The following is a 21,426-nucleotide window of genomic DNA, read 5'->3' as shown; positions in this document are numbered from 1 at the left end:
TGGGGAGCTCTGACGCTGCCGAGTCTTCTCCCACTGGAGTCCTGTTTCCCTGAATCATGCCTGCTCTCCCCTTCCTCTGCACGATGCCTGCACCTGCTAGAAAGAAGGGCTGCCTACCCGTCCATGTTCTGACTTCCCAGTGACATGTGCTTTAGTGTAGCTGAAGTGGCTGCCCTGCACTTAGCTGGTAGGGGCAGAGGTGACATCAGGGTGACAGCTCTGAGTCTCACGCCAGGCCGGGGAGGCATGGGAGCACTCCTGAGCTTAGGGAGATGGGCATGGGGCAGAGAGTTGGGTGTTGCCCCAACTTGTAAAGGTGTTACTGAGTTCCTGGGCAAGGTGCAGAATCACTCTAGTATGGGCCCCCACTTAATCCTCTTGTGAAGATTTATTTATCCTCCGGAAGCTGGGGGAAGCTTCCAGACAAGGCCTCCCCAGGAGTCTCTGCCCGCCACTCCCTCCTTCAGCAAGGGTTCCAGAATCTACCAGTTAGACGCTCCCGCTTCCCTCTTCAGAACACCAGCAGGGCTCCTTTCCTTGGGTGCTTATCCCAGTCCACCCTGGGATGGTGGCTAGTCGTGTCCTTCATTTCACCAGCTCAGGGTGGTGCTGCAGACCGCAGCCTGGGGGCTCCCGCCCGGCGGGTTTTGGCGGGGGGATCTCATGCCAGGCTCTCAGGGTTACCTAGGCCTGCTTTACCTTTGCAGCCTGCCCTGCCCTTCATGCTTGTGGTTCCAGAAGTTTCTCCTGTGTGTGCACATGCAGGTCCCTCTACCTGGGTTCCCCCCACCATCTTCCTTGCTTCCTAAGGCAGTGATTAGCATGACTGAGGAATTTTTGGAATGCAGAATGCTTTGACAACATGGGATAAATGCGGCAGCTGCCCACGGTCACCGTTGGGGGAATGTGTGGCAATTTGACAGAATTAGGAGTCCTTCAGCCTGTCGATTTCAACCAGAAGGGGGTCCTCATCTCCCGGGTCTGTTCCTTGGCGGCCAGCTGTTTCCCCTCACAATGTAAGGCACACCCTGGTGCTTGTTCCTAAGGCCTCCCAAAACCCGTAGGAGTAAAGTGATTAGAGGAACTTCAGCTGTTTTGCTCCCTCTGAATGGCCCTCTTTCATCTGGATATACAGGGACAAGAGCCTTTTTAAACCCAAATATCAGGGGAGGACAAGAGTCCCACAAGAGCCATTCTCGCTCTGGGTGGAACACCATCCGGGGACAGGGACTCCTGCCCAAGGAAGGACTCCAGCCCTTTCCTCTTTCACCGGAGGGAGTGCAAGGCAGTAGCTCAGGGGCAGTCAGAGATGCGAAGCCGAAGCCGGCTGTCGTGAACATGTTTTATTTCACTGACTTCTGCGTCTCCCTTCAGCCAGCTCACAACTTCCGCTCTTCAGAGGTTTCCGGCCCAAAATAGTACGTACCACTACCCGATCTCTCTGTTCCTACCACGCATGGGTTTCTGGATGACGCTGGCCGTTTATTCATCTGTCCTTAGTGCCTTGTAGAAAAAACCCTAATGCTGTGTGGTCTCCTGAACCGGGCAGTGGCCAGTGTCTGAGAACATATCTGTACGGCGGAGATAAAAGCACTGGGGGGCTGGGGGGATTGAGGGAGCAGGGAGGGCCGGGGCTGAACTTGTTTTTACTCTCCCATCAAGGTGTGTCTTAAAGCAGTGAAGGAAAACAGTTCAGTTGTATTGGTCTGGGTCTGACCTTTCTGGAACTTTTGTCACATACTTTTTAGGACACCAGCATTTTGGGGGGAGAACTCTGGTTTTTCTGTAGCTGGGAGGGGTGGTTTGTGAGTCTATATTTCCTTACCCCAAGTAAAATGGGTGTGCCATCCCCAAAATGGTTGTTTGTTTTTTAAGATTTTATTTATTTGAGGGGCGCTTGGGTGGCTTAGTTGGTTAGGCGACTGCCTTCGGCGCGGGTCATGATCCTTGGAGTCCCAGGATCCAGTCACATTGGGCTCCCTGCTCGGTGGGGAGTCTGCTTCTCCCTCTGACCCTCCCCCTTCTCATGCTCTCTCTCTCACAAATAAATAAATAAAATCTTTAAAAATTTTTTTATTTATTTGAGAGAGTGAACAGGGCAAGGAGGAGCAGAGGGAGAAGGAGGAGCAGAGGGAGAAGAAGCAGCAGGCTCCCCGCTGAGCAGGAGCCCAACTGGGGACTCGATCCCAGGACCCTGGCATCATGACCTGAGCTGAAGGCAGCCACTTACCCCACTGGGCCACCTAGACGCCCCCTCAAAATGGATTTCTTAAAGGACATTCCCATCGCTGTGCCCTGAGACTCTCAAATCAGGGTACCACGCTTCCCTGTATTACAAGCCCACCACAGAGAACCTCATGAAGCCTGGCAGTGGGAAAGGGTGTTCTTGGCTACCCGGAGGGTGTGCGAAGCTCGGGGCCTGGAGTGAGCTCAGAGCAGAAGACAGGAAATGGGGCCACAAGGAAGATCTGCATTTAGTTTCCTTAAATGCTGTGGCTGCCCCTGCTCTCCATCCTCCTGGCCCCAAGAGTCAACAAATGGGTTCACCCTAAGGCTGTATCTGCTTACTGTCTCCCCAGCCGCAGGGCAGCCTAACAGGCTAGGATGGAGAATGTGCTTTGTGGGCTTCCCTGCAGCTTTAAATCTTGCTCTTTACTGGAAATGCTGGTGCCTCATTGCCGAGGGCAGAGGCAGCATTCCAGTGCCCTCTTCTACCCCGCCTCTGATTTCATATGTAGATGGGGACTCTGGCTCTTCTGCAGTCACAGGAACACTGAGCACTGGCCTTGCAGGCCATCACAGGATAAAACCAGCCTATTCTTTGGCATTGTTCCCTTTTTTCCCCCCAAAGGAAATGTAAGGGAAACCAAGGGGAATTTTTGCCCGTGATTTCCAAGGCAAAGGTCACTGTTAATGGCTAGCTGTTTCCAGAGTTTTGGGGCTTCTGATAAGTATGGATTTTTTTTTTCCCTTGTTTTCCCTTTTCTCTTTTTCTTTTCTTTTCGTTTCGTTTCTCTCTTTCTTTCTTCCTTCTTTTTTTTTTTCTTTTTGGTGGGGGCAGAGAGAGATGAAGAGGGAGAGAATCTTAAGCAGGCTCCATGCCTAGGGCCTTGATCTCATGATGCTGAGATCGTGACCTCAGCTGAAATCAAAAGTCGGACGCTTAACCGACTGAGCCACCCAGGAGGCCCCTCAATATTTTTCTTTTAAAAATTTTATTTATTTATTTGACAGAGAGAGATCACAAGTAGGCAGAGAGGCAGGCAGAGAGAGAAAGGAGGGAAGCAGGCTCTCCACGGAGCAGAGAGCCCAATGCGAGGCTCGATCCCAGGACCCTGAGATCATGACCTGGCCAAAGGCAGAGGCTTTAACCCACTGAGCCACCCAGGTGCCCCCCCCCCCGCTTTTTTAAGATTTTATTTTTTAAAGTAATCTCTATGCCCACTGTGGGGTTTGAACTCACAACCTGAAGATCAAGAGTCCTAGACTCTATTGGCTGAGCCAGCCAGGTGCCCACTCTTCTGGTATTTATAATCCTGGGCTCCCCAGCTCTTGTAACTGGCAACACAGACCTACAGCTGATAAAATGGGAAGACTAAATGAAGAAAAGCTGAAAACTGCACGAATGTAAAGGATTGGTGAATGAAATCTACAAAACCATCAATAACTCAACAGCTTGAGTAAGAGAGGCGGCTCTCGGCCTTATTCTTGGGTATTTGAGCAGAGTCACTATTTTTGGCATGAGAATTCAACCAGGAGAAGTCACAAATTTTATTGTGGATTTTATAGTGTACAAAATCACTAATTCTAGGTTTTCTAATTCTAGGAGCCACCGAGTTCAATGTGGTGAGTCTTTATAGCACCTAGAGTTGTGTATTAGGCTTAGCCAAGGTTTTCATTCCATGGTTTAGAACACTTAACTACTAATATTAGACATTGGGGAGAAGATGATCTTGCCCTTTTTTTTGTATTTACAGAAATTGTCCTTGTATTTCTGTCAGGAGTTGATTCGCTTCCTGTTGAAACAAACACGCACAAAAAGTGCTGTTTTTTTCTTAGAGCTTTTCCCCTCAAATCATGTATAAGTTAATTGGTTGCTCAGTAGAGAGTTAATGATTTTTACAGTTCTCTTTGTTGTGAACTGTGATCTTTCACAAAATTAGTAGAAAGGGAATGCTTTTCTGTTATCATGTGTAGTACATGTTTTCCCTTATTCTGAAAATCAAATAATAATTGCTTTAAAAAGTTAGTATTTGCTCAGTATAGAAAATTTGGAAGATAGAGATTTGGAAATCTGGAAGAAGAGAAAGAAGATAATCATAGGTGGTCCATCTCCCCCCCCCCCAAAAAAAACCCACTTTTAATAATTCTAGCGTACAGGTAATTTTCCACATGACAGTGTTTCTGAATAATTGGTAGTAACTAGTAGCTAATACAATCTGTCAGTTTATAGTCTTAATTTCTGCGTAAGCTAAAGATTCTTTTTTGATAGCCAAATCATGAAATGTTTAAAATTTAAATTATAACTTCTTAAGGCTGTATGTCAAATGTAAATGTTATTGCTGGTTTAAAACAACAAAAACCTAAGGTTCCTTCTGCTGAGAAATTCATTATGTCAACTGGAGGTTTTCTGTCACAGCAGTGACACTGTAACCCTAAGTTAAATCACCAATCAAGAACTGTGGGCTTTTGCTAAGATGCAAACGAGTAGTGAAAGCGTAACTTCCTCTTCTGTATAGTCCATCAGGGGAAGGCACCAAGATCAGTGAAGTTGTCCTAAGTCAGGGAGTACCAAAGATTCCACAGCGAGAGTGTCGAAAATTCACCAAGTTTAGAAGGTTGCTCTGTATCTTTAGAAGACATGATGTAGGGAGATCCTTTCACAGTATCCTATAGGAGGGGGTTCTTGGCCTTGCAAGAACCTTGGGCGTCTTAGCCGAGGCCTGAGTTCATGACCCAGACTCTCCAGCAGCAAGCTTGTAGCCAAGATGTGGAAGAGTAGCGCAAAATGATTTTAATCGCTGTTTTGTCCTGTGTGCATTGTATGTGTCATTTGTCTGCACTAAAGCTTTTCCTCTGCTGCATTGTCTTTGAATTCCAGCCTGACTGTGCTCTGGTTTTATTCTTCCCAGCTTAAGTGAGAGCTTTTTCATGGTGAAAGGAGCAGCCCTCTTCTTACAGCAGGGAAACAGCCCTCAAAGCCAGCGAAGTCTTCAGCATCCCCACAAACATGCAGGTAAATTGAGGTTTTGACCTTGGAACTTATTTTCTGTGCAATGGGAGAACCTCCCATTACTGGTGGTGAGCAAGTTGCTGGTTTTCAAGGCCAGAGGAATAGTGGAACACAGGCTTGTCATGCCTGGTGCAAAGCAGGAGCTGTTCCCTTGGGCAGGTAAGCCATGCACGTTTTCCAGGTAGCTCCGAGAGCCAGCACCCTGTGGACTGCGCATGTTTGCGCTAGAAGTAAGGCAGTTGGCAGCATTCTGTTCGGATGTAAAGGTTTCTCACCCGCAGTTTATCAGTAAACTGCAGATTACAGTATGAATTCTTTTTTTTTATTTTTTTAAACAAATGCGCCAGAACTTGTTATAGCCAAGACATTGTCCCCTTGATAGTTACTCCCTTGGGATGCCCTATACCTCCTCTGAGAACTCTGGTCATTTCTCTAAGCTTCTGGGAAGCTCTCATTTGGGGAATTCCTTTACAGGCCTGTGGCCAGCGTTGGGGTAGGAAGTCTTTATGATTTAACAGTGGATTTGGTTTTGGGAAGTAGACCTAAGTGATAAATTGGGGATCAAACCCAGTATTCATTTAGGTCCAATAGCACACAAGTAGGAAATTCCTGTCCATTCCTGTCTGAGGCACTGGTACTTGATGCCCATACAGTAACAGAGCCTGCTTTTCTCAGGTGCCTGGACTCTGACACCGAAGGCAGTTTGCAAAGAGGAACCAGCAAACATTGCGTACAAGTGCATCTTTGTAATAGGCCTGTGGCCTCTGCAGGCAGTTCTGGGCAGGGCAGCGCATTTCGCAGTGCGATCTGCCAAGCCCTCTGACCTCAGAACAACAGCAGGTGAAAGCAGCCAGGAGCCGGGGCCAGTTCCCTTGTCACCGGGATCATTTTGTCTCTCACCTCAAGTCATCTCACCTCATTTTGGATCTGAATGCCTAGGTTAGAATTTCGTGTCTTACACTTTACAGAGAACACCAGGGGTCAGTCAGGATTTTCACATACTGTTACTTGGAATCAAGACCTAGCTCTGTTTGAAGCTCGGTTGTCAGGAGGCAATGTGGTTTGGGCAAGAATGTGTGATTTGGAGTCAGACAGACCTGGCTTGTGATCCCAGTCCTACAACTTACTGAGTAGTCACCGTCGACTTCAGAGCCTCAGTTGCATGATCTTAACAATGGCTATCAAATACCAGTACCTCAGACAGGGATGGAATTTAAAAGGGATGCATGCAGGGAGGGGAGCCTGGGTGGCTCCGTTGGTTCAGCGCCTGATTCTGGATCTGGCTCAGGTCTTGATCTCAGGGTCGTGAGTTTTAGCCCCCTCAGCATGGAGCCTACTTAAAAAAAAACGTATGCATGTAACATACTTACCTCCCCCTGGGTGCCCTGTGTATAATAGTAACGACTGCGAGTACTATAATAAAACAAACAGAACCTTCTTCTTGCATCTGCTAATGGTTCTGTCCTGTCAGGAATTCAACCATTATTTGTGTCTTAGCACATACAGCAAAGTGAATGCTCCAGCTTTGTTCACCTGTAGCATACAGTGTCTCCATCCTCTGACCCAAACAGTGTTCTCATACTGTGTGCAGCTTGGGGAAGCAAGCACAAAGCCATGTTATTTGGGCTGGTTCATGCATCTCTGGAATGTACTGGAGAGTAAGAAGAGAGCTATGGGCCTGATGGCTCTCCTGCCCCTGAGGTCTGGAATGGCTGATGGGCTCAGAAAAGCAAGAGGGATGGTAACAGTCCCAGGACTCCCAGGAAATGTCCCTGGGGCAGACACAGGCTGGACTTGCCATCAATTCCTGTTTTTCTAGAATCCCTGAGAAGTGTCCCGGCTGGCCCCCAGTCCCATCCGCAGCCATGCAGAGCAGAGAAAGAGTGAGGGTTAGTTCTGCCCGTGCAAAAGGCGTTCAGATCACTGCAGCCAGTCCCCAGCACAAGACTGTGGCGAGGGCTTCTGCCTGATCTTCCCGCAAGTGCTGAGTGAACACGTCCGCACATGGAGGCAACGTGCGGAGGCCAGGCTGCAGTTGGGAGTTCTGCCCGTCAGCATTTTCCCGTCTCCACCAGCAGTCCCGCTGAAAGGAGCCTATCTGTGTGGAAAATGTCCCTTTCATCTGGGCAGTCACTGATAAAGGGGCTTGTTTTTTCTTTCCTCTCTGTACTTCTGTGACTCGGGGTGAACGGCGGTGGCATGCAGACAAGCCCAGGACCAGCCGAGCCGGGTGTGTGCCTTTGGGACGGTGGTGTCACCACAGGCGAGGGTGCTGGTGGGTAGAAAAGGCCTCCCTAAATGTGAACCGTTACCTGCCAATCATTCCTCATGGAAGGCAGCACCGGTGTGGGGTGTCCTACACCGTGCTGTCCTGTCACACAGAGAACAGACGAGAGGAGCCAGCTCCCAAAGACCTAAGTCCTCTCTGAGGCAAAAAGGACAATTTGAACATCATGTGTCAACCTGCTCTGAAATTTCAAAGATGGCTTTTTTTTTTTTTTAAGATTTTATTTATTTATTTGACAGAGAGAGAGATCACAAGTAGGCAGGTAGGCAGGCAGAGAGAGAGGAGGAAGCAGGCTCTCCACAGAGCAGAGAGCCCGATGTGGGGCTCAATCCCAAGACCCTGGGATCATGACCTGAGCTGAAGGCAGAGGCTTTAACCCACGGAGCCACCCAGGCGCACCCCAAAGATGCCTTTGCCAAAGGAATAAATGCAGTGTATTGATCCTTCTGGGATTCCGGTTGTGATCTCTAGGATAATGTTTGTTTGTTTTAAAGATAATTCTGTTACTTCTTGGCATGGCACAAATCAGATCTCCTAGGAATTACTCCTACTACTGCTTGTAGACCAGTGTCTTTGCAGACAAACCTTTCCTTCAGAGAGAAACCATGAGATAGGGACGCCTGGGTGGCTTAGTCATTAAGTGTCTGAGTCATGATCCTGGGAGTCGTGGGATTGAGCCCTGCATCGGGCTCCCTGCTCAGCAGGAAGCTTGCTTCTCCCTCTCCCCCTGCTTCTCTTCCCTCTCTCGCTGTCTCCCTTTCTCTGTCAAATAAATAAAATCTTTAAAAAAAAAAAAAAAGGAAGAAGGAAACTAAAATGTATAAAGTGGGGAATAAGCTGTTTTGGAGTCCCACTTGCTGCTCACTGATTATGAATCTTGGGTAGGGGCCCCGCCTGGAAAATACAGCGTGTTTCCTGTGTTGATCCTCCGTGTCCGTGTCCGTGTCCGTGTCCGTGTCCGTGGAGACTCACCAAAACGGAGAAACTCTCCTCCCTACACCTCAGCCCAGAGGCACCTCCTCGGCTCTGGCATTGCTCTAGGAGCTAGAAGTTCTGCGTGACTGCCTTTGGAAAGTAATCATGCTTTATTGAATCCGATTGTAGCCTGGGCGTGCATATAAACTGCCGCGAAAAGGGGTACGAGCCTTAGGCCATGGGCAGCTGCTAGTAGCCTTCTTAACATTTTATGACCTCTGAAATTGCTTGGGTAATCATCAGTGAACCAGTGGGTGAGAATAATGATGAACATAATGATCAGAAGGAGGCCTAAGACCAGGGCCCAGACGTGCAGGCACTTGGCAGGAGAGGCGTAAGCCTGTGTCCCAGTCACCGCACCTGCCACACTCCTCTCCCTAGACTCCACGGAGAAGGCGAGCACCACAAAGCCCTGGCAGCAGAGGGACCGGACAGTGGTCGGGCACGGAGGTCTCACTGTGGATGTTCATCAAGCTCTGGGGCGCACGAGCTGGGGGGATGGAGCAGAAGAAGAGGAGAGAATCTCAGGCAGACTCTATGCTGGGCAGGGAGCCCCACATGGGGCTTGATCCAATGAGCCTGAGATCATGACCCAAGCCAAAATCAAGAGTTTGATGCTCAACCGACTGAGCCACCCAGGCGCCCCACGTTTCAGAACATAAAAGCAGCTTCTAAAAACGTGGGCATCAGCTAGATCTCCCCATTCTCACCAGGCAACATTCAGAAGTAGAGTAAGAGAAATTGAGCCTCCTAGTCTTTGTGACACTTCTCTTGGGGTGGAGGTGGGGGATTTTGACTCCACCGTCTTCATCCAGACCCTTCGCATCAGCCTCTGGCAGGTTTCTCCCTAGAAACTTTCTTCATTGGTCCAACAGGTGACTTGCCCCAACATCTTCAAGTAATGATCAACCTTCTGCGTTGTGAAGATCGGATCAAGCTGGTAAGAAGAGACGAGAGTGGCAAGTTTTAATTTTTAATTTTGTGATTCAGTACAGAATTATTCACGAGTGGTGAGAGGTGGGGAGTTCCTATGTTCTAGCAAATTCTCCCAAATTATTCACAAGAGCCAGAGCCAGGTTTGCTCTTCAGAGAAAGGAAATGTTAGGCGTCCATGTGGGTCTGAGGATGGAGATCTTCATTCTCCGGATTTTAGCAGTTCACCCATTTATCCCAACTCCGGAGCAGTCTCCCAGAGCCAACCACTGTCCCTTGTGCATGGATATAAATCGGACATGGCCACTGCTCTTAAGAATCTCATCTTAATTCCTGAACTCACAGGGGGAAAGGTAGAAAAAGTCCTTGATGTTGATTGGGTGATGGAAGGGGCCACCGCCTCGAAAGGCAGGCCCTTGAGCACGTCCTTGCCTGTCTAGGCCGTGCGTTTGGAGAGCGCCTGGGCAGAGCGGGCCCGGTACATGGTGGTGGTGGATAGCAGCGGGCGCCAGGACACGGAGGAGAGCATCTTGCTGGGAGTCGACTTTTCCAGTAAGGAAAGGTGAGTCTGGTGGGGCAGCGCTTCCCTTTGGCGGCAGGGACACGGGTTTCATGGAGAAAGGTTTCCATGCTGCCATATCCATGGGTGGTGATGGTGCGTGTGTTGTGTGGTCAGCGGCGTGTGTGAGCAGACATGCAGAACAGTAGGGTGCACCACTGCGGCTCGGGCATGTCTGGCACTGTACTAGACTCCATCTCTGCTCTCAGCTCTGGGTTTGCTGAGAGGACAGAGAAGTTTCACTGAGCCTAGAAGTTTACTACTGGGTTGCTCTTGGGGATGCCATGGAAGAGAGCACCTAAGCCAGGAGGGCTTCCTGAAGAAGGTGATGGCTGTGGTGGACACCCATAAACAAGCAGGAGCCAGCCACATGAAGCAGGGATGGGACTGTGCAGACATATGTGACTGATAAGCATCCTATCCAGTACTTTCCCATATCCCCATCCCAGGTGGATTCCCAAGTATTTGTTGACAGGTCCTTGGTCAGGTGCTCGAAGAGAGGTTTGGAATTTTCCAGCGACTGGAGGCCAAGTTAGTTGTATTATGGGCCCTATTACATGTGTGAAATGAGGGCAAAGAGCTCTTCTTATATCTAGGATACGTGAGTATGCGTGAGATCATCGCAGAGCCTGGGTTTGTGAGAACTGGATTAAGATAGGCTCTCTGTAGTCATAGTCATTACTCATCTTCCCAGGCAGGTGTGCATTCTCCTGTGTATGAGGCAGTGGGCCAGGTACATGGAGAAGCAGCCGAGGCAGTTGTCCCCCACGGAGAACCTGTAAGCTTAGCAAGGAAGGAGCCATGACCAGACGGCAGGGTGATGGGGGGTTCCCCGGGGGCCTGTGGAAGCATGGGACAGGGGTGGGCTTGGAGGGGGCAAGCCAGGAGCCTTCTGCAGTGGGTGATGGCTCACTGAGTCTTAAAGGACAGGTGGGCACCAGGGATGGGGCAGGAGTGGGGGTGCATTCGAAGGCATCATGAGCAGAATCAATGGCAGGACAGAAAAAGCTACAGACGCGGTGATTGGTGGTGGCTATGTGGTCTCATCTCGTTCCTGTGAGAGGGCTGCTAATTCTGGCTGACAAGTCCACAAAGAAAGAGGGGACGATATTTCTTTTATGACCTTCTTCCCAGTGTGGGATAGCATCCTTAGAAAGCTCTGTGCGGCACATGTAGGGAGAGTGAGCCTGTGTCTGTGGCCTTGGGTAGGCTGGGAAGTCTGGATCTGGAAGACTGTAGAGCCTGGCAGGTCCCCCTGGCTCCATGAGCCATGGTGAGCGCCCCGGAAGGTGAGAGGGCCCAGTGCCTCATGGCAGGGTAGCCCCAGGCCAGCACTCTGGGACATGGTGGTGCTCCATGTTCTGTGGAGCGCAGAGGGATTTAGTGTGGAACAGCGATGTAGTGATATTTGCTCTTCGGTGATCAGCCAGCCTTTCGGAGTTCCTCTCTTGCCACGTGTGGGCCATTCCTGTAACACTCTCTGGCCCAGAGCGGGATCCTGCTTCCTTGTGGGTTGTGGCCATGGCAGAGGTCTGCCCTCCCTCCAGCCATCTCTGTCACTTCTCTGGGAGAACACAGGGCGGTGCCGCAGTGTGTCATCAGCGTTTCACTGAGCCCTTAAGTTGCCCCGTAGAGCAGGTGGCCCTGACCCATGTGATACAGGTGAGGCATAACAGCTTGAGAGGTCAGGGTGGGTCTCCCAAGGCCACAAAAGGCTGACAAAGCCGGGCCTCAGAAGCCAGCCTTTTGTGGCTGCCTTGTGGTGTAGACCCCACACAGCGCTGCGCTGTAGCTCTGCCTGTACCCCGTCATTAATGAATTTGTCTGTACTTGCTAGATCTTTCCTTGTGCCTGGCCTCTGCTCTCCGACCTCATAGTCTGGAGGTCATGACCATGGCATTAGACACATGCGCGGGCACCCCACGTCATCCTACATAGCTGGGGTAGACAGGCCCGCGTGCAGGCGCCAGCCCCGAGGCCAGCGCTGGTGTCTAGTGGCCGGGACCGCAGACACTGAGAAGGTGGTCAGAGGGCAATTGGGAACCCAGCGGGTTCCTGTCATTGGGCCTGAGGGGAGGCCCTGCAGGTCCAGGCATGCGGAGGCTGTGGACTGGGCCCCCGGAGAGCCTCTGTGTGTCCCAGGGAGACACGCCCAGGTTCTGTCTTGGTTTGTCTTTGGGAGGTGAGAGCCCCGTGAGAGCCGTGAGCAGGCACCATGCACTCTGCGAAGGGCTTCCATGGCGCACCTGGAGCCGGGCCTGGCCCCCACTTGGCCCAAGAGTCCCCACGCTGGCCCCACGGGCTCCCCTGCTCCTGCTCTTCCGGTTTCCTCTGAAACTTTCTCCTCTGTCAGTTGCCCCTGCCCATTTCACACTTCGAGGTCCTTCTCCTCTGGAAGACCCCATTTCCCCGGCCAGGCAGCCCTGCTCCCGTCTGCCAGCACGTAGGCCCTCCCTCCCCGGAGACGTTTTATAGTCAGTCACTCCAGGACGACTGCAAACTCAGAGCGACAGATGAGGGGACATTAGGGAATTTGTAGTTTTTACAGTCGTGTCATGGCCCCTGGCTATGCTTTCCACTGCAGGTGGGGACTCTGAGCAGGGTCCTCCGAGGACTTAGCCCCGTGCGCGGGGCTCTCTCTGGGCTCTTCCCCATCTCTGCAGGTGGGCGAGGCCAGTGTAGATGCTACCCTTGTGTCATCTGGACGGTTTCATCTCATCCTGCCCTGGAACTCCCCCTCCGGCCCTGAGCCTGGCGCTTTGGTCCTCCCAGTCCAGTCCAGTCCAGTGTCCTTGTAGCTCTGTCTTCTGTCCTCATTACCTGTCCCTGGCATGGGTCCTCAGTGCTGAAGGGGGCCGGCCTTCCAGGCCTGGCCCCGTGTTCCCAGGGGCCCTCTGCCCTGGGCGCTCTTGGCGTGTCAGTTTGGGGCTACGAGGGCCCCCTGCTCGGCTTGCCCCCCCAGGTCTCAGCATACACTGTGTTTTGCAGCTCTACAAAGGAAGTAGGGTCAGCCAGTAGAGATTGGGTAGGGGTCCAGGGGAAGGGGCCAGGGAATTTGCCTAATGCAAAAGACTTAGTGTGATTTGACCAGAAGGGCTTGCAGCTGCCTTCCCCACAGACAGAAGCAGAGGGTGGAAGAGCCCCTTGCTCACCAGCGCTGCAAAGGAAGAGGGGTCTGTGGGCTCAGAGCTCCCTATCTGCTGTCAGAGGCATCACGTTACTCCCTGGGCCATTGCTAAGAGGTAGCAGAGGTGGACGTTCAAGATCCCTGGAGGCTGTCGGAGCTGGCCTTGGCTGTGGCTGTTCCCTTGGTCTCTTAAATGCCTTTAAATGCCTGAAGGATTTTCATCACAATCTGAGTAACCCTCTGAGAGGGTCCTTTTTGTCCCTCTGTGTTTCTTGGTGGCACCTGGCACCAGAGTCGCTAAGTACCGTTTCACTGTTAGGGTGAGCAAAGCAAAAGCAGATGAGGCTGGTTTTGAAACTGCGGCTGTACAAAAGGTACAGAAACAGAGGCCCAGAAGTGAGCTCCAGCCGTGGTGTTGGCACTCTCTCCACCCCTGCCACCCTAGGACAAGAGGCCCAGTTGGCCACCACCGCTCGCCTGTGTCCCCTGGAGTGTGTGTGGCCTCGTGCCAGGAGTGCGCCAGCCATCAGTGGCTTTACCCCTGCTGCAGTGTGGGCATGTGATCCGCTGCTCGCTCCCTGCCCCCTGAGGGCCACAGCCAAGACCTGGCGTTTCCAGAGCTCCCTCCACACTCCGGAGGGATCACAGTTCCCTGTGACTGTCACTGGGACCCTTTCTGGCGGGACCATCCTAGGCTCATGTCTTCTAGAAGTCAGTGGCAAGTGGTCCCTACACAGACAGCCTGAGAGCTTCTCCCAGATACACACCCAGCAGCCAGGCCCAGGTCGGGTGGTCTCTTCTTGCAAGCTGGACAGGCTGGGTGAAGGCAGGGAAGAGGATGCATGAGTGGGCAGACCCTGACTCTGGGCATCTTCTCCTTCCTCCTGAGCAGTAAAAGCTGCACCATTGGGATGGTTCTCCGGCTGTGGAGCGACACGAAAATCCACCTTGATGGAGATGGGTAAGGAGATCTCTTTAAAAGATTTCTTCCAGGGGCATCTGGGTGGCTCAGTAGGTTAAGCATCTGCCTTCCGCTCGGGTCCTGATGCCAAGGTCCTAGGATCGAGCCCCACATCGGGCTCCCTAATCAGTGGGGAGCCTTTTTCTCCACTCTTCCCCCACCTTGTGCTTCCTCTCTCTCTCAAATTAATAAAATCTTAAAAAAAAAAAAATACTAGACGATTCTTCCACTGTAGGCTTTGAAACCCGAGTTGGTTGGGCGCCCTTGGATGATCCTGGGGAGCAGAGTCATCTGTGTGACGTGCCCATTACAGCAGGAGAGGTGACATGCCCTCCTGTGCGCCGCACAAGGACGCCAATATTTGGGACATCATTTAAGGGAATTTGGGTTGTGAAGTATCAACAGAAGAGTGTTTACGGGGGATGTGCTGCTGTGTGACGTTCCAGAGCGGCAGACATCTGACACTCATTCATTCACCTTAATGTGTTAAATGAGCACTCGGGACGTGCCCTCCATGCGGAACTGGTCCCTATCAGTTCACGGTTGGAAAGTACACGGTGGGAGCTCACAGCTGTGGGGGTGCAGGGAGAGAGAAGCAGGTGGCAGGCGCCTCTGCAGAGGAGGAGCCCTTCCACGTGGCCTGGGCAGGTGGACAGGAGACAAAGAGCCACCCGGGTTTCCTGTGCATTTGCTTCTAGGGGAAATATGGGGCTTCTGCCGTGAGAGGGAAGTAGCTGAACACAGTTGTCCCTCCACTGAGATGCCAACGGTAAAAGTTATGTTGCCCCATACATAGACTTGGGGAAGAAAAATTAAAATGTGGTTTTTGTTTTGTTTTGAAGAGGCGGGATCACAGTTCTGGTTTGTTTCTGGGTTTTTTTTGTTGTTGTTGTTTTTTCGCTTTGTCACATTTTGCCATCTGTGACTCTATTTCCCATGCAGTGACAAAAACAGGGTGGGTGGGGGGCAGGCAGTAGCAGGGGGTGGGGATGGTGGCAGGAACTGGACCGAGATGGTGTCAGATGGCGGTACTGCCTTTGCCAGGGCTTGTGTTTGTGATAGACCTTGCTGGTTACATAGCTGGGTTAGAAGCCAGTCTTCCAGACTGGAGAACGTTTTTTGTTTTGTTTTGTTTTTTTACTTTTTTCCTGCTCTTGCCCTGGTTTGATCCAGCGGGCCAGTATTACCTGCTCAGAAAGCACCAGGATGTCCGCCGCGGCCCCGCCCGCTCACCTCGGGATGCTGTGGCCAGAGTCTGATTCCTTACCAGGCCTCCTTTCTTTTTTTTTTTTGTTTTTGTTTTTGTTTTTGTTTTCCATCCCCAGGGGCTTCAGCGTTAGCACAGCAGGACGAATGCACGTCTTTAAGCCCGTATCCGTCCAGGCCATGTGGTAAGTGTGCTTTTAGGGACTTTTACCACCTTAGCAATATTTTTTTAGCTGCCAACATGAATAGGAAAACCCCCTTCGACTTTAAAGCTTGTTCCGGTGCGTTTATTTGTGTGTGTGTAGCAGAATGCAGGTAAGATAAAGTGAACCCTGTTAACCATTTTTTAAGTGCGGTTCAGTATACATCCATGATGTGCAAAACTAACTATCCATTTCTAGAACTTTTTCGTCATCTCATTAAACGCTAACTCCCTTCCCCACTGCCCCAGCCCTGGTTAACCTCTGTTCTACCTTCTATCTCTACTAGTTTGCCTACTCCAGGTCCCTCCAGGAGTGGGGGGTCATCCCCGAATTGCCCCTGTGCGGCTGGCTTCTGTCACGGGTCGCAGTGTTTTCGAGGTTTGTCCATCTTGTAGCATGTGTCAGAAACCTTCCGAAGGCTGAGTGTTCCTCCGGTGTGTGGTTAGAGACTATTTTTTTGTGTGGCCTCATCAACTGTCAGTGGACATTTGGGTTCTTTCCACCTTTTGGCTGTTGTGCTCGGAGCTGCTGTGAATACGGCTGGATGGACAGCTTGTCTGTCGGAATCCCTGTCTTCAGTTGTTTTGAGGACGTACCTAGAAGTCGAATTTCTAGAGCACGCGGTTAACTCTGTGTATCGCTCTCTGGGGAACCAAAACTGTTTTCCGCAGACCAGGTTCTTCGCCCCATTTCACCGTCCTGCCGGCCGTGCACAGGGTTTGGTTTCTCCGTGTCCTCGCCAGCACCTGCTAGTGCAGGAGTTCTCATCTTCGCCCTCTTAACGGGTGTGAAGTGGCATCTCGTTAACGGTGCTGGTTTGTATTTTCCCGCCTGATGAGTACTGGGCTGTCTCTTCACGTGCTTGTCGGCCCTTTATACATCTTTTTTGGAGAAAAGTCTGTTCAGGTCCTTCAGCCAGTTTTTTCACTGGGTGGTTTTTTGTCGTTGAAGGTATGCCGTTCTTATGTTTCCACGGCTCCTGCCGTCCCCACGCTGTCCCTGTGTAAATCTGCATACTCCTTATTCCTGGCACACACTCGGTTTGTGCTCTGAAGGGAGCGGCGCCCTGCCAGGCACTGGGCATCCGGGAAGGCATACAACGGACAATAATTGGTGTCCTCGTGGGGTTTACACTCTGTAGAGGGGAGGTGGCCTCAACCCGCACAGAGTCATGTGTTGGACCAGGGAGTACAGGGAGCATGTTCTCACAGGGCTCCTTGCTGTGGGATGTGGGGAGCAGAGCCTGTGTGGGGGCGGGGGGCTTCCTGCTTCGGGGATGCGGTAGCTGTGGGCAGAGGCTGCACTGGGGGAAACAGGTTGGGTCCGGTGCTTCTCCAGACCAGGCACACACACCTGCAAGCCTCCCTCATCCTTGGAGGGCCGTACAAACACCCCTGCCGCGAACCCAACACAACGGTCTCCGTCTCCAGTGATCTGGAAGAGGCTCGGGAGGGAGCTGGTGGCTGCTGAGAAGGGTTCTGCCCAGCTTTTCACAGTCACTACTTTGTTCTCAGGGACAGCGAGAGTTAGGCTGAATTCTCCCAGGAGCCAGTCGGTAGTCAGTATAGTGCCCCGTTGTCACCTCGTCTGCTGCTCCACACTGCCCTCCATTCAGGCTCCTTCTGGGGAAAATCACGAAATCCGAATGCCCGTGATGTCCCACATGTTCCTTGCGTCCCTGGATCATTTCTTACCTCTTTCTCTTCAGGCAAGTGAAAAACAGGCCCACGAGTTTTTCCAAAACTTCAGGAGCAAAGCTAAATTTAGTAAATATGCAGCTCAGGCCTGTGCCCTGAAGCAGCCAGAGAGAGGACAGACATGCCTGAGTGGGACACATGCAGCGGACGCCTTGGTGGGCCCTTCCCTGAGGACGCTCGCTCCCTCTGAACCTTCCCACTCCCACCCTCCATTGATGCCTTGGTTCACCCCCTTCACTGAGAAAGTTTCAGCCTAGATTTTTGTTTAAAAAAAAAAGACTAAGCTGTGTTACCATACACATTCTCCCCATTTTCCATATTGTTCCTTCTGCCCCACCCTTCCTTCCTGAACCTCTTTTTCATTTTGTCCTTGTGTTGATGTGAGTTCCTAGCACTCATTTCCCTAAGAGATCGAAGCATCAGAGCTGTTAGTAATGGTGATGGGCAAAGGTTATAAAGCAAGTTATTCAGAACACAGTAAAATGTGCGGCTCGTGAAAGACTCTTTCCTTCCACCTGCTGGGTGTCGCAGTGGTTCCCACGGCCTCAGAAGTAATCTGGGTTCTTGGGCATTCATTGGCAGAGTGGGAGATGGTCCGGGAGCCAGCCCAGGCGGGAGAGTTACAAGGTTTGCACCGTGTCCTCATGGGCCACAATGGAGGATGTCTCATTGGCTCTTGGGTTTGTGGCGTGTGTCCCCGAGACGAGCTCCCATTCCTGGCAGCCTGGCAGCCTGGAGGTTTCAGACTGCCTTGCTTCCCCCACATAACGTTTTACATATGGTGACGCTCGGAGGGAGTCCTTGAGGGACCCCCCCCACCCCACCCTCAACCCCCATTTGGAGGGAGAAGCCCAGGCCTGACCCTGTCCCTCCTCCTCACCCCAGGTCTGCCCTGCAGGTCCTTCACAAGGCCTGCGAAGTGGCGCGCAGACACAACTACTTCCCCGGCGGTGTGGCGCTTGTCTGGGCCACATACTACGAGAGCTGCATCAGCTCAGATCAGAGCTGCATCAACGAGTGGAACGCCATGCAGGACCTAGAGTCCACGCGGCCCGACTCCCCGGCCCTGTTTGTGGACAAGTAAGTGCGGCGTGGCCCAGCCCACGCCAGCCAGACCCTGAGTCTGCCCGAGGTCCCTCCCTCCTCCCCGGCAGTCCCAGGACCAGCATCCCCAGCTGGGGCTCCTCACCTGCTGCCCCCAGGTTATCTATGGCCTCAGGAAGGCTCCGTGACCCCTGCCCCACTTCTGAAATTAGAGGTGCATTTGGGTGTGATGCATTCTGGGGAACAGCTCCGTAACTCCCATCAGCTTCTCAAAGGAAAGTGCCGCCCACATGCTTCACCGGCTCCGGGGCCGTGTTCTGTGGTCTGGCCTCTCCCTCTGTTCTGAGGAGTATTAGGTATCCGGCGTCCCGGGATCCCAGAATGCAACGGCACTGACACTGCCTGGGGACAGCCCTCCTTGGTGGCCCCAGTAGTGAATTGGGGCCCATGTCACGTGGCCCCCAGCAGAGCTCATGTGGCCTGAGGCTGCACTCACTGATGATCTGGGTCCAGAAGAAGGAAACAGCTCCTCTATCTTCTGTCTTAGCTAGGGCCCTCCTCCCCCCAAGTCATGGGTCCCTCTGGGACTGTGTTATAAGGGCCATGGACAGGGAGGTCAGCCTGAATGAGGAGACGACTGGAAGCCACATTCTAGGAGGCCCCAAGTGGTGAGAGAGTTGGGGAGAATGACGGTTGCCTTTAAATATAGAAAGGGGCATCCCATGGAAGAATTGTCGTGGTTTGTGTAGAAGTAGGGCTGGTGGGTAGACATTACAGGGAAGCACATAGATTCTCCATGTAAGAAGGAGAGGAGCGGAGCCGGGTGAAGTGATGCCCTCACGTGTGAACATGTTCCAGTGGAAGCAGAAGGATCGGTTGGTGGTGGGCGGACATGCTGCGGGTGCTTCCAATGTCTTGTCCCGAGAGCCTGAGTCTCTGCAGACCTGAGCGAGGACCGTGCTTTCCAGCCATAGCTCTCCATCCGCTCGCCACTCTGTGGACTTCCTTGGGGGTTCTAGACACAGGCTCGGACTCTTCTGTCCCTTTCCCCTCCTCCCAAAAATGTGCGCACAAAGACGTGGCTCTCGGAGCATCTGGTGTGTCTGCAAACGCGGACCTCAGGCTCCCTGTTCTTCTGCATCTTACTGAACGTACCTTCTTCCCAGGCCAACCGAAGGGGAAAGGACTGAGCGCGTCATCAGGGCCAAGCTCCGCAGCATCATGATGAGCCGGGATCTAGAAAACGTGACCTCGAAAGAAGTAAGAGAGCTCGTCCCTCAGCAAGCCAGAGGTCACAAGGTGTTCATGTGTCCTGTCGCTCTAAGCACAGCAGAGGCGGGCCTGCCGCATTTCCTTCCCCGACTCTCAGAGGCTTTGACCCCCCCCAAGAGCCTTAGCATCCCACTCTAGTCTGGATCCCATTGTGCTCCATACCAGCTGTGGGGCCTTGAGCACATTTCCTGATCTCTCGGAACCTGTAAGACCTTTGGTGGTAGTTCCCGAAGGCACGCACATTGCCCTGAGACATGCTGGCCTACTAGCTCCCTCTCCTTTACCTTGTGTTTTGTTGAGATGCAGGGAACGCTTATTGCTTATTTCAGGATTCTCACTTACTAGCAAGTTACCAACCCTGGACTGCCTTCTGTGTGCCTTCAGATTTTTTTCTGGATCACTTTTTTCTTGTTTCGGTGGCTTTTTGTTCAAAGACCACAATGAATTATAATGTGTTTAAACTGGGTAAATCTGAGGGCTTGAAAGGGCCATTGAAAAAAACCATAGATTACCCTTTTTATTAATTAACACACATACAAAGTCATATTTGGGGGCAACCCTGTTGGATCCCCTCCCTCTTTGGGAGCTTTGTTCTATCGCTCAGTAAGCTTTGCTTTGCTGCACAACAAAAACAAAAACAAAAAACCGGGATGCCTGGATGGCTCAAGTCGGTTAAGTGGCTGCCTTCGCCGGCTCGGGTCGTTATCCCAGCGTCCTGGGATCGAGTCCCACGTCAGGCTCCTTGCTCCTCAGGGAGCCTGCTTCTCCCTTTGCCTCTCCCTGCCTATACTCTATCTCTCTGACAAATAAATAAGTAAAATCTTAAAAACAAAACAAAACAAAAAACTATCATATTGTGAAGCCTGCTAAAGCAGGATAAAACTGACTTTATGTATTCACCATGATGTATTTGATAATTTAATTGTAAAAATAGAAGTTCCTTAAACTCAGTAGAAGAGATCCCGTGCAAATCAGCTTCTTCATATAAAATAATGAACTTCTCCCAGTCAGACTGACTGTGAGGCTTGGTAGCCTGTGTTCCCACCACCTGTGTTTGTGCTATGTGCATCTCAATGTGTATGTGCCAACTCTGGGGTAAAAAACAAAAAACAAAAAACAAACGCCAAAACAACCAAACACCTTTTTTGAAAACAGCCACAGTTTAAGTGGTAACATAACTTCTTTGGAATTGGACAGCCCTTGTTTTGTTTTGTGACGAATCACTTTCCTGCTGTTCTCCACTCCACAGATCCGTAATGAATTAGAGACGCAGATGAACTGTAACTTGAAAGAATTCAAGGAATTCATAGACAATGAGATGCTCCTTATCTTGGGACAGATGGACAAACCCTCCCTCATCTTCGACCACCTTTATCTCGTAAGAAGCATGGTGCACAGCAGGGTCTGGTTTGGGGAAACATTGGTCTGCAGACTTGGGTTGGAGCTTGCAGCAGAGTCAGAGACAGGGAGAAACTGGCGTTGCTAGAACCCCATTCCTGGCTATTCTGGGAACCCCAGTCTTCAGCTCCCTTCCTCTGGCCTGCACAGTTGCACTCTGCCAGATGTCTGAGATGGGGGCTTCCAGCTGAGCTGTGTGGAGTGGTGTGAAGGCTGTCTGACATGGTCCACTGGCCGCAGTTTTCAGAATCTCTCCACCCTTGGTCTTCAGTCACTAGCACAAAGGTCCTGTCCAGTTACCACCACACGATTTGCAGGCTAGTGCCCCCAGTTACTAAATGACACATGCTTGCCAAACCCTAGAACCACACCTGGCATCACCGAAACGTAAGAAACAGTAGGCAAAACAGACCGAAATCGCAAAACTCAGTTTTTTCCCCTCTTTCCATCTGGGCAGCAACTCCGTGCCCTGCTCCCGGGCCCACCGAAGGGACAGGCCCTGGGAGCCCCAAGCAGGGGCAGGTTGCGCAG

The 21,426-nt window shown here is 51.6% G+C and overlaps 1 protein-coding gene across 3 annotated transcripts in view; it reads left to right on the top strand.

The window, feature by feature from the left end:
- SSH1 (slingshot protein phosphatase 1) overlaps positions 1 to 21,426 on the top strand; it is a 59,590-nt gene that overhangs the window by 21,459 nt on the left and 16,705 nt on the right. The window contains exons 1-9 of one of the 3 annotated variants that reach the window (XM_059408622.1): positions 3,831 to 3,846; positions 5,133 to 5,236; positions 9,371 to 9,435; positions 9,869 to 9,990; positions 14,007 to 14,075; positions 15,401 to 15,466; positions 18,067 to 18,261; positions 19,392 to 19,485; positions 20,747 to 20,875. In XM_059408622.1, the coding sequence (XP_059264605.1) occupies positions 3,842 to 3,846; positions 5,133 to 5,236; positions 9,371 to 9,435; positions 9,869 to 9,990; positions 14,007 to 14,075; positions 15,401 to 15,466; positions 18,067 to 18,261; positions 19,392 to 19,485; positions 20,747 to 20,875 (849 nt within the window). In that variant the 5' untranslated portion in view covers positions 3,831 to 3,841. Of the gene's footprint in view, positions 1 to 3,830; positions 3,847 to 5,132; positions 5,237 to 7,438; positions 7,509 to 9,370; positions 9,436 to 9,868; positions 9,991 to 14,006; positions 14,076 to 15,400; positions 15,467 to 18,066; positions 18,262 to 19,391; positions 19,486 to 20,746; positions 20,876 to 21,426 lie in introns of those variants that run through there. The other 2 variants (XM_059408623.1, XM_059408621.1) reach the window with 2 other exon arrangements.

Source organism: Mustela nigripes, chromosome 8 (genome assembly GCF_022355385.1).
Source record: "Mustela nigripes isolate SB6536 chromosome 8, MUSNIG.SB6536, whole genome shotgun sequence".
NCBI classification, from domain to species: Eukaryota; Metazoa; Chordata; class Mammalia; order Carnivora; family Mustelidae; genus Mustela; species Mustela nigripes.
Note: the sequence above shows the minus strand (reverse complement) of the source record. Positions and strands in the feature narration are given on the sequence as shown.